The 12,830-nt window shown below is 34.4% G+C and overlaps 1 protein-coding gene across 1 annotated transcript; it reads left to right on the top strand.

Moving 5' to 3' along the window:
- The first annotated feature begins 536 nt into the window (after nucleotides 1-536).
- On the top strand, nucleotides 537-4,805 carry LOC127092406 (mechanosensitive ion channel protein 6). Its single transcript, XM_051031267.1, has 5 exons — nucleotides 537-2,800; nucleotides 3,153-3,276; nucleotides 3,536-3,829; nucleotides 3,923-4,125; nucleotides 4,216-4,805. Exons 1-5 carry the CDS (start codon nucleotides 873-875, stop codon nucleotides 4,499-4,501), a joined length of 2,835 nt encoding a protein of 944 aa, XP_050887224.1. The 5' UTR covers nucleotides 537-872; the 3' UTR covers nucleotides 4,502-4,805.
- The last annotated feature ends 8,025 nt before the right edge of the window (nucleotides 4,806-12,830 follow it).

Genomic DNA, 12,830 nt, shown 5'->3' with positions numbered 1-12,830 from the left:
CACGCACAATCTTGTCACAATTATTACAGAATAAAAAAATTGTAAAAAAAACAAAACAAAAATTTTAGAATCTAACTTCTAACATAATATCTCCCTAATTTATGATTTTTAATAATTTTTAAAACAAAGTATTAGTTACATCCATTTTAATACGTATGTTTAATAAATTTTTTCAAATAATAATATTATTTATCTAAAATATCAACTGATTTTACGGATGGTCAAGAAATTTAATTAATTTTTTTATAGATTTTATACATTAATTTATACTAATTAAAAAAATCCTAAAAAAAAAAATCAAAATTTTGAGATTTATTGGCTTTAAACAAATATATTAAAAAACAGTTGTCAGATATACTAATTTCTAATATTTTTTAGTATAATTTTAGAATTAATTCTAAATAAAGTTAAAAATCTCTGTAATGTAATAACTGTAATTAGTTAAGGTTAACAGTGTAATAAAACGGCACCGCATTGCTAGAACAGCACTAGCTTAAAACAGTAACAATAAGAAAGAGTATTTTACCACCACCACCACCGCAAGAACAAAACCCTCTCTTTCTTCATCGTTATCATCATCGTTATCGCTGTTAGGAACAGTATTTTTGTATTTGCTCTGTTCTGTTCTGTTACTGACATAAACATAAAACAAAACAAAAAACACGCGTCCTCTGAGAAAGACCTTTCAATCCAAAAATTGTACTAGCATTATATATTTTTTATAGTATCAAAATTTCCTTGGTCAGTATAATACCTACTTTCTTTTCCATCTCCCACTCAAAAAAACTTTAGGATGTGTTATTTTTTATATTTATTATTATTTTTTATTAATATTATTTTCATCATCTTTTTCATTAGAGACCCTAACCCTGATGCAATCAATTAGAAAATCCTTCAAATCTTTGGCTTCTTATAACAAAAAACTTTCTAGAAACTTCCCAGATTCCGACTCCGACGACCGTGAACATATCCCTATTCTTCTTAATCAAGAGCAGCGCCGCCGCCGAAGCAGCAGCAGCAGCGAGTATTATTCTATGGCCGGAGACGTCGTCGTTAAGATCGACGACGGTGGTGAGCCTGTTCAAGACCAAAAGATTTGGAGAGAGTCCAGCTATGATTTCTGGAATGATACCGGGGACAATGGGGAGGAGAGTTTTGATTTTAGGAATAAAGGTCACCAGCTGCAGCAAAAACCGGAGGATCCTCCGTCGCAGCTCATCGGTAGGTTTCTTCATAAACAGAAAGTTTCCGGTGAGATGTCGTTGGATATGGATTTGGAAATGGAGGAGCTACAGAATGACGAGGATGGAGACGGAAAGTTGACGCCGGTGGAAGAGTCTCCGACGGTGATACAACGGGAGCTTAAGGTATCGTTTGAGGAACCTGCTTTTAGTAATGCGGTGGAAACACCGGCGTCAGCACATGCTTTTAATAATGTTATCGAAGCGGTAAATGACCCTGTTCGGAGGAGACCCAGCAAGGATTCGCCGTTAATGGGTGATTGTTCCAGACCTCCGTTTCCACCGAATCATGATCGTCGTCGTTCTCGTTCGCCGGCAGATGGTGATTGTGAGGTCTTGAGGTGTACCTCTAACGCTTCTTTTGAGAGAAACCTTTCCATGCAGAGAAAATCAGCTTTGTTGAAAACCAAAACTAAGTCTAGATTAATGGACCCGTCGCCGGATGAACAACCTGATAGAAGATCGGGTCGGGTTGCTAAATCAGGTCAACTTTTGTCGGGATTTCTCGGGAAGAAAGGGGATGAAGAAGAGGATGATCCTTTTATGGAAGAAGATTTTCCGGATGAGTATAAGAAAACACAATTTAGTTTTTGGATTCTTCTTGAATGGTTGAGCTTGATTTTGATCATCGGAGCTTTAGTAACGACTTTGAGTGTTCCGTTATTGAGGAATAAGAATCTGTGGCAGCTTAAGCTGTGGAAATGGGAGGTTATGATTCTTATTCTAATTTGTGGTAGGTTGGTTTCGGATTGGTTTATTAGAATAGCTGTTTTTTGCATTGAAAGAAATTTTTTATTGAGAAAAAGAGTTCTTTATTTTGTGTATGGTGTGAAGAAAGCTGTGCAGAATTGTGTCTGGTTAGGACTTGTTTTGATTGCATGGCACTTTCTCTTTGATAAGAGAGTTCAAAGAGAGACAAAAGGGGTTTTTCTTCAATATGTTACGAAAGTTTTGGTGTGTTTCTTGGTGGGTACTTTGGTGTGGTTGTTAAAAACTCTAGTAGTTAAGGTTTTAGCTTCTTCTTTTCACGTGAGCACGTACTTTGATAGGATTCAAGAGTCACTGTTTAATCAATTTGTGATTGAAACACTCTCGGGGCCACCTTTGGTGGAAATTCGAAGGGCCGAAGAGGAAGAGGAAAGACTTGCTGACGAGGTTCAGAAGTTGCAAAATGCTGGTGCAAACATACCGGCTGATCTTAGAGCTACTGCGTTTCCTTCTAACAGAAGTGGAAGGTTGAGGAGTGGACTGCTGCAGAAAAGTCCCGCCAAAAGTGGAAAGTTTTCGATGCCACTTTCTAAGAAGTCTGATGATGGTGGGATTGGGAATGGTGGTGGAATTACTATTGATCACTTGCATAAGTTGAATCCAAATAATGTGTCTGCTTGGAATATGAAGCGGTTAATGAATATGGTTCGCCATGGAGTACTTACTACATTGGATGAACAAATACTTGATTCCACTCCCGACGATGAGCATGCCACACAAATCAGAAGTGAGAATGAGGCTAAAGCAGCTGCTAAGAAAATCTTTCAGAACGTTGCTAGGCGCGGCTGCAGGTTATTATCCATTAATCTAGTGTTACCTACAATCTTTATGACATTATCGATATCAGAGTGTCTGTGTCGTGTCCCTTTGTCTGTGAGTTTGTGCTTCATAGTATAGTAGCTTGCTTGTTTCCATATTTGACATTTTGATTCAATACTTTTATGCATTTGCAAACTATGAACTTTTGATATTAGTTTCTGCTATGATTATTAACTCATGATATAACTATAGTTTTTTCACCTATGTAAAACCATAATTAGGTTGTCTTCCCCTCCTGATTACATTTAAGAATTCACTGAGTGTTCCATTGTTTGTTAATCCTTTATCTGTAATTTTATTTCTTTCATTTTTGTTTCATTGAAGGTTTATATACCCCGAGGATTTGATTCGTTTTATGCGAGAAGATGAAACAGTAAAAACTTTAAATCTTTTTGAAGGAGCATCCGATTCTGGAAAAATCAGCAAATCCGCTTTGAAGAACTGGGTGGTAAGAATAAACGGTGCAGCCTATACCTAAACCATGTATTAGGATACACTTTCCTATATATTATTTGTTTGCCATATAGTACATATCTATATATTGCATGAACTTCTTAGATCAGTTGGCGGTTATTTGCCATATAGTGTGTGTCTATTAATTGCATCGAGATCAAACTTATATTTCATTGGTGCGTGTTGTTACATGCAAGTGTGATGTGTTTGCTTCTATAGTATTTATAGCTAATGTTGTGCATTTTATTGTGCAGGTGAATGCGTTCAGGGAGAGGAGAGCCCTTGCTTTGACATTGAATGACACCAAAACGGCGGTGAACAAACTTCACCGAATGCTCAATTTTTTAGTTGCCATTGTCATTCTGGTTATTTGGCTCTTGATATTGGAAATCGCCACCACCAAATTTCTTCTTTTTGTGAGCTCACAACTTGTCTTGGTTGCATTTATATTCGGTAACACCTGCAAGACCGTCTTTGAAGCAATCATATTTTTATTTGTTATGCATCCATTTGATGTGGGAGATAGATGTGAAATTGACACAGTTCAGGTAATGTTTATATCTAAGAGCTTACAGATTGTCTTATTGCAATGCAAACATAGTCTAATTGTATCCCTCCTTATTTTTGCTCTCTTATTTCAGATGGTTGTAGAAGAAATGAACATATTGACTACGGTATTTTTAAGATACGATAATCTAAAGATAACGATCCCTAATAGCGTCCTTGCTACTAAGGCTATACAAAATTTTTACCGTAGTCCTGACATGGGAGATGCGATTGAATTCTGTATCCATATAGCTACTCCGCTTGAAAAGATTTCACTTATGAAACATAGAATACATAGGTATGTACTTGCACATCTCTCTCTTTTATCATGTATGCATATTTGTTGTTATACATATCTGAGCTAAAACCGTTGATGACCACAATGCAGTTACGTCGATAATAAGAAGGAGCACTGGTATCCTTCACCTTTTATAGTCTTGAAGGATCACGAGCAATTGAACATGGTGAGAGTGGCGATCTGGCCAACTCATAGAATGAACTTCCAAGACATGGGAGAAAGATTTATCAGAAGATCTATCCTGATCGAAGAGTTAATGAAGATTTTCAGAGATCTCGACATTCAATACCGTCTCATGCCTGTCGACATCAACGTTAGAGCTATGCCTACAACTTCCGATCGTGTTCCAGCTAGTTGGTCAATGGTCACAAATTGAGTGGAAAGACGGAACTCATCTCGTACTTAGTATTGTCATGTTATGCGGCAGATAAAGTGTTAACCTTTTAGCAGTGTAGACTTTATGTAAAGAGTTTGTTTTGGTTATTGTTGTAGATTAGCTTGATTGATATCTTACTAAGGTTAGTTTGTAGCTGATAAATCAAAGTCTGTTGGTACAAACCTTTTCTCAAGCAGTTTTGTTTAAATATTGAGTATTGTAGTTTATCATCTTCAGCTATAGAGGATTGTTCAGGGGTAAATCTACTGATATGGTTATGAATTTTATGCCCCTTGGAAGCTCATGACAGGTTTAACACCTTTTTTTACCTAACATTAAGGTGAAAAGAATGTCCACTACATTTAGTAGTTATCTTTACAGCATTGTTATTAAAAGATTATGTACACTTTTCATGGTAGTCCTTTATTCTAGAGAGAACAGTTTTGTTGGATATGTGATAAAATGTTGGGTGGGCACTATGTAAAAAAATCGAAAAAGGTATGAAATATTCTTCTATTTTAAGAAGTATTGTAAAACTAGTAATATTTACTGTATATGTAGAAAGGTTATTTTTACGTTTAATATTTAAGATTATTATGATAGTCATATGTATGTTAGCTTTTTGTTGGACGCGAGTCTTGTGGATCTTATTGATCATTTATTGACCATTAGATGATAAAAATTTGCATAATTCTAATGACATTTTTCTCCACAAAGGTTTTAGGACCTCCCGATCTTAACCTTTAATTATAAAATCTAACATAAAATATCACAGGCTAACGACAAAATTCTGACTAAGCACCATCGTCCGATAGTCTATTGGAGCCGTTGTGAACCTAAGTTCTACATCAAAACATTAGTACTCGACCAACCATTCTCGTTTTTGTGCTCATAGTGGATTGAGATAAAACATTTTCAATCCTGACCTATTCCGATTAGCCCCGGAACAAAATTTAACTCATATTACATATAATTCAGTAAGCTTATTGAAGAATCTATACTTCCACAAAGTCTGAAAGACATCGTCGACAAAGACACTATTACCATTGTCACCATCAAAAAGGAAGCACTTTGCTCTTGAAAGGGATTATGATCCTAATTTCAAAATCTTCTCAATATGTGGAGCTTCACCTTCCTCGTGTTTAACACGATCTTCATCCTTTTGATGAGCTTTTCGAACAAAACTCCCAACAAATCTTTAAAATATCCTATTTAGGCACTATTTGGTAAAAACTAATGGTTGACTGATAAGTTAGTTGATAACTTATAGCTTATGATTGATGACTGATGGTTGATGACTGATATCTTATAGCTTATGACTGATGATTTATATCTGATAAACTAATTGAAGTGTTTGGTAAAATTAGTCGCTCAACTAGCTAATAATTTAAAATAACATAAAAAACATTTAATGCATAATTATTTTATTTTAAATTAAAATAAATTATTTTAGCTTATATACACAAGCTAAAGCTAGACGAAATTCAAATGCAAAACTAAATAAAATCTAACTAAAATGTGAATTTGGATTACACTTTAACACCATCCATTAATCCATATTCAAGATTAAAATCAAGAGCACCAATTTCTTCCTTCAAATGGATAAAGTGTTTGATCTTGATTGTTTTGGTCAACACATTTGCAAGTTGCTTCTGAGTGCTACAGTGAACAACTTCAAGCACTTCATTATGAACCTAATTGCGCAGAAAATGGAACTTCGTGTCAATGTGCTTGCTCATTCTATGCATCACTAGATTCTTGGCAAGACTCATAACTATTTTGATGTCAATCATCAACCTCACATACCTGACATATTCCAACTGAACAAATATATAAGACTTATTGGATCATTAAGATACCTTTGTAACACAAGGCCTGATCTATCATACAGTATACATATGGTGAGTATATTCATGCAGAAGCCAAATGTATCACATCTAGTAGTGACGAAGAGGATACTAGGGTATCTCAAAGGAATTCTAGACTATGGCATTATGTTTCCTACATCTGATGAAGAAAAATAATGCAAGCTAGTAGATTACACCGACTCAAGTTGGTGTAGTGATGTTAAGGATAGAAAATCCACAACTTGTTATGTGCTTATCGTAGGTGGTGCACTAGTTGCTTGGAGATCGAGAAAAGTACTAGTAATAGCACTGTCGTCATGTGAAGTAGAGTACATAGATGTTTCTCTCTGTGCATGTCAAGCAACATGGATGGTGAATTTGGTCGAAGAAATTACAGGGAAGAATCATGGAGCAATTAGCACGAAGATCGACAACATGTCTACTATCAATCTGACAAAGAATCCGATAACACATGGAAGAAGCAAAACATCTAAATGAGGTTTTATTATCTTCGAGAGTAAGTAGAAAATGGAAAGTTGAATTTGGAACACTGCAGAACTAAGAATCAGATTGCAGATATCATGGCGAAATATGTGCAGGTCGAAGTGTTCAAAATACTAAGAACAATGATGAATGTAGATACCTTAGATACAATGAATTAAGTGATGTGATGAGAGTCTAATCATGTGTCAAAGTACCATTTTGACAGAGCCCGTTGTTGTCGAAATGCTCTATGTGCAGAAATTTGTATAGCTGTCGAAATGTCGAAGAAGTTTGTCTATGATAGAAAGTCGAACTTAGAATTTATTTTGTGTTTTAGTTGAGTTAGTTAGTTAGTTAGAGTTTGCTTGGTTAACAAAAAAAAACTCAGTTATAAGTATGGAGATACCATATCATTGTAATGTGTGAAGAAAAATTAAATAAAATCTTCAGTTTGAAATCAGGGAGAAACTCTGCAGAAATATTCTCCCTTTTCCCCTTTTCTCTCAAACCCTAATTTCTCTTTTCTTCTCCAATTCATTTTTTGGGTTTCTTCTTTAATATTCGTTGTGCAGCGAAATCATCTTGCAACCAAGGTGTAGTTGATTCATTCGAGTGAAGAGTGAAGAACAAGAGATATAATCAATTGGAAAGATTAATTCTTATTCATCAAGATTGATTCGAAATTCTCCAAGATTTTGGTGAAAATCCAAAATTAGAAAATTGTTGAAATTCCAACAAAGTCTAATTATAAAATCTAGCCTAAAATCTCACACTTGCGATCTTTACTAATTTGAACATAAGAGAGTATATAGGTATATTAATTTTATTGCGGCCAGCGATAGAATTCTGACTAAACATTATCATCCGATGGTCTGTTGGAGCCGTTGTGAACCTACATTCTATACGAATATTAATACCGCTTATGGAAACAACTAACCATTTTGTTGTTATGTTCATACCGAACTGAAATGAAACATTCTCAATTCAGACTTATTCTAACCAACTCTTGAAAAAAATCCAGTCATATTACACAAAACTCTCTGAACTCATTGAAGAAGTTATACTTCTATAAAATCTCGAAGACATCTTCGACAAAGACACCTTTACATTACCATTGTTGTCCCAAAAAAAAGGAAGCACTTGAAGGGAATACTCGCACTAACTTTGAAAAAACAAAGCTTTTGAATGGGATCTTGGTTCTAATTTTAAAACTTTTTCGGTCCATGGAGCTTCATTGTCCTCATGGTAACATTATCTCTATCTGTTTGACGAGTTTTTAAAATAAAAATCACAACAAATCTTTAGAACATCACTTTAAATCTATTTAAAAGCATGTTAAACTTATAACAATAAATATAAATAAATAAAATTAAAATAATTAACTAAATATTCTTAACCAAAATTTTAAATTTAATTAAAATTATATAATATTTATTATTCATGTTTTTATTAATTATACATTAAAGTATATTTATTTCATTCTTATATATTCATTCTTACTGATTATATTTCACAACTTATAAAAAAATATGATTATATCTAAAAATAGTAACTATGAATTGTTTTGACATTTAATTTAAGTTTATACTTTTATTGTGCATTAAGAATAAGGTTTATTCTACAATGATATCCTATTATTACATTATTGAGTTTATTCCATCCAAACAACAACATTTGTCTGCAATTAAATTGATGCTTACTGTATGAAAAGAGAGAAAGGTGAATATTTTATTCCTTGTCACATATTTTGTTGAATGATGAATTAGACTATTGTAAGCAAAGATTGTGGACACATGCACTTAAGCACTTTTTATTAATATGACCCTGGCTACTTTGTCTAGAGGTATCATACTTAAAGTTAGCGTGCATTCTATATGTTTTTACCATACCATACGGATTTTTAAAAATATCTTATATTTTTGAAAAAGTATTTTCGAACACACCTCTTACATATTCAATAAATGTTATTTTAAGAGATGTCTTACAAGTTGAGTTATTTTTATTTCGGAGATGCATCTTTAAAATATTTTATTTATTTACCAGTTCAGTGGAATTTTTGGAGATTCATCACCGAAATTATGGGCGGAATTTTGAATTTTTTTTATCACATTTGCATTTTAGATATTTCAGGGATGCATATCCGAAAATATCTAATAAACGAAGCAGCTGCATGATCACACATCCATTGTTGCCATAATTGGTTTTCATCCAAACCCTTCACCTAAAAACCCTATATTCTCAATCCACTTTTTCACTCAAAATCTCCATTCTTTTGGTTCATCACATCATAGGGAGCAAAAGAAGATAGAATTTAAGGTAAAGATCTTTCATTTCCCTATGTATTTCTCATATTAATCATGATTTTTTCTGGAAAAAAGCGTCGCGTCGAGAAATGTACCTCTGAAACGAGTATGAACTTATCCGGAGATGCATCTCTGGAAGTTGTCTATGTTTAATTTCCAGTTCTGTCTTCATCCATAACACTTATATGTTGTTATGTTGTAATTGTTTTCATTAGATATGGTGCACCCCGATGTTTTCCCAAAATAAATTGTTTCTTCGGATGTCCAAGGTGTTGTCGTGAAGGCAGTAGATGTTGGCAACCAATTTAAAAACAAGCAGGAGGTTAAATCTCGCGATCAAATGCTTCAATGGATTCATATGGAGAGCTCTAAACTTGGATTTGGTGTGGTTATCGGAAGATCCGATAATGGTTCGGATAGAAGATGCGCTTTTGTGATAACGACGTGCGAAAGAAGCAGGAAATATAGAACTCCTTTTCAGAATTTTAAAAGAGACGACACTTGTTCTCGAAAATGTGAGTGTCCGTTCAAGGTGCGTGGTTACATGCTGACAAACAAAAAATTGGAGATTTAATGTGATATGTGGTTTGTATAACCATTATTTGTGTGAAATATTAGTCGGTCATCCTAGTGTGTATTGGCTCATACCGGAAGAGAATGAATGTGTTGCTGACATGACATTGAATCTACTGCAACCGAAGTATATACTTGTAACATTGAAAGAGAAATGACCTGAAAATATATCAAATATCAAGCAAGTGTATAATATTTGGTACCTAACCAACAAGGAGCTTAAGGGGGATAAGACTGAGATGCAACAACTCTTGAAACTATTGGATGATAACAGTTACGTGTCTAGGTATCGAACATGGGAGGATGGAGTTACTATTAGAGATATATTTTGAACTCATCATGATTCCATAAAGTTGTTCAACACATTTCCTATATACTTGATTCAACCTACAGTACCAACAAGTATAAACTTCCATTATTGGAGATGGTTGGTTCAACACCTCCGACACCGCCTCCGCCAAAGATTTCATTCACCGACAAGATGCCAATTTTTATGCACAAATATATCGAGCAGATCGTCAATGTTGTGGGGGACGGTAATTGCGGTTACCGATCCATTTTGGATTTACTCTGTAAAGGAGAAGATAGTCATACACTTGTACGTCATCAACTTATCCAAGCGTTGAAGATGCATAAAGAATCATACATACAGTTGTATGGAAAGAAAGAAAAATTTGATGAAGTTTATCCGTCTCTTGTTCCTTGCCTTAGCGGTCTGGCACTGGAGGCAAAACGGATGTGATTCCCTGAAATGGGTTACCTCGTAGCATATGTGTATGATAGAGTGTGCATTAATCTTACAAGTCACAGTTTTTCGGAAACCTTTTTCCCACTCCGCACCGCCCCATCTCAAAATTTAAATGATCGTATCATGTGTATTAGGTGGCTTTCAAAATCAATTCATTTTGTTCAAGTTTACTTTAAACCAGGATGCCCTATACCACTTACATCACCTGAGTGGACGACTCATTCAACCATAAGAGCTGAAACTTGGCCGGATCATTTTACGGAAAGGGTGCAAGAATTCGAGAAATTGAACAACATTGAAAAAGAATCAAATGCACAAAAGTCCAAGGGGCTACCACCAATAGATTTAGCCAGCGACATATGTTTCGATTCATTTTAATTTCTTATTTTACCGGACAAATAAGTGTATGCAATCATGTCTCAATATAAATGAAGTGTTATATATTCACCATTTGTTCATATTTTGTCTTCATGCATTTTTTATCTTCCCCATAATAACATTTGTGTTTTTTGTAAATGAAAAAACATGTTCTGTTTTAGGGTTCTACTTTGAAACTAGTTCAGGAGAAGTTTCAGAGATGCATCTCTGAAACAAGATAATAGGATGCGGTTCCGAAGATATATCTTCGGAGTCAGCATGTCAGTTATTGAATGAACCATATTGATCTATGACTTCTATAAATTAAAGTGCTCTTATGTTATATTTCACACAAACTAAAAATATCTCAAATGTCACAAATAAACATTGACTGGTATGTCGCAAATGCTTCGTTCTCCAGCACTACACTCGGGCGCACGTTCAAACTCAACAACTTCAGCTCTCTCAAAGATATTAAAGACAAAATCCATTATATCATACCTTATGAAGACAATCGGAAGATTATGAAGCTCTCGTAGTTCTTATTCTCTCACTTTGAGGAAAGTTTCCACGTTAAGATCTTGGTGTTCTTGCTATTTAATTTTTCCATCATTATGATTGTGCTATAGAATTGGTTCTATTGGATTGTTTGTTTAAATTGTACATGTTTGAGAAAGTATTCTATTTGAAAATGTTTCGATTATTTAATTATTTTTTCCAACAAAGTGGTATTGAGAGTTCCAGTTGCTTATTTTGTGTATATTAAATGGAGAGAAATCAAGAGCCCAATATAATTAAGCTCAACTCTGGAAGACTCTCATGGAAGATATGTTATACAAAAATAATTTATATGATCCTATTGAGGGGGGAAAAGGTAAACCAAGTGATAAGTATGATGTTGAATGGAAGAAGATGAGTCAGAAGACAATTGCTATAATCAGAAAATGGTTGGACTTGAGTGTATATCCATACGTTGAAGCTGAAACTGATGTGCAGAAAATGTGGAACAAACTAAAATAGTTGTATGAGTGCAAGAACATGTAATATAAAACATGTTTGATCAGAAAGCTGGTTAATATGAAATACAAGGATGGAAACTCAATGGCAAAGCATATGAGTGTGTTTTAAAATAGTGTGAATCACTTGGAAGCTACTGATATTAAGTTGGATGATGAGTTGCAAATCTTATTATTGCTTAGTTCCTTGTCTGGTAATTGCAAAGTTCTTGTTGTGACACTTACTAATTCAACTATGAATGGTAAGTTGCTAATGTCAACAGTTAAAGATAAAATGTTTAATGAAGAAGTTAGAAGAAAGGAACGTGGTTTGATTGTTACTCTTAATCGTCCTGAAGCTCTAGTTACCGAGTAAAAGGGGAGAAGCAAAACTAGAAATATTCTTAAGTGTGAGAAATATGAGAGTCGCGGCAAGTCAATAAGCAACTCAAGAACTAGAAAAGAAATTATATGATACAATCACCACACTACAACATCACCTTACTACACCCTTTTATTCTTCTTTGATAAAAAAAATCCAAGCATAAAACACCAATAACTACCCTCTCAAATCTTTGAGTCACTGCGGAAACCACCTTGAAGAGGATCTTGTTGTTGATATATCCATGGAGGAGATTTTCGTTTGCTACTGATGATGTTTGTATTTTTCTTTTTTTGGTTTTTACTCTTTCGTTTCCATTTGGTTCTAGTTTGGTGTGTGCTTTTATTTTTGTTCTTTTCTTATATTATTCATTTCATTAGATTTACAAGTTAAGGGTCATGGGGGAGTCGTTGAGATTTTGGTCTCCCAACCCCCATGTCTCGTGTCCGATCCCTTGCACACCCTCTCCCCTTTATTTTGTGATTTTCATTGTTTTTTTCATCATGTTTTTTTTTTTTATATTTACTTTTCATTGTCATATTGTAGTAGATAAAGGAGCATGGGGGAATGGTTGAGGCTCACGGTTCCCAAAACCCATGTCTTGGGTTTAACCCTTGCTGCCACCATTTTTTATTTTAGTT

This window comes from Lathyrus oleraceus, chromosome 6 (assembly GCF_024323335.1).
Source record: "Lathyrus oleraceus cultivar Zhongwan6 chromosome 6, CAAS_Psat_ZW6_1.0, whole genome shotgun sequence".
NCBI classification, from domain to species: Eukaryota; Viridiplantae; Streptophyta; class Magnoliopsida; order Fabales; family Fabaceae; genus Lathyrus; species Lathyrus oleraceus.
Note: the sequence above shows the minus strand (reverse complement) of the source record. Positions and strands in the feature narration are given on the sequence as shown.

Bases quoted from the DNA above. Each gene is read 5' to 3' on its own strand.
- LOC127092406 (XM_051031267.1), top strand. From the start codon at position 873: ATGCAATCAATTAGAAAATCCTTCAAATCTTTGGCTTCTTATAACAAA. The intron at 2,801-3,152 runs GTTATTATCCAT...GTTTCATTGAAG, and splicing joins GTTGCTAGGCGCGGCTGCAG to GTTTATATACCCCGAGGATT. The intron at 3,277-3,535 runs GTAAGAATAAAC...TTTATTGTGCAG, and splicing joins CCGCTTTGAAGAACTGGGTG to GTGAATGCGTTCAGGGAGAG.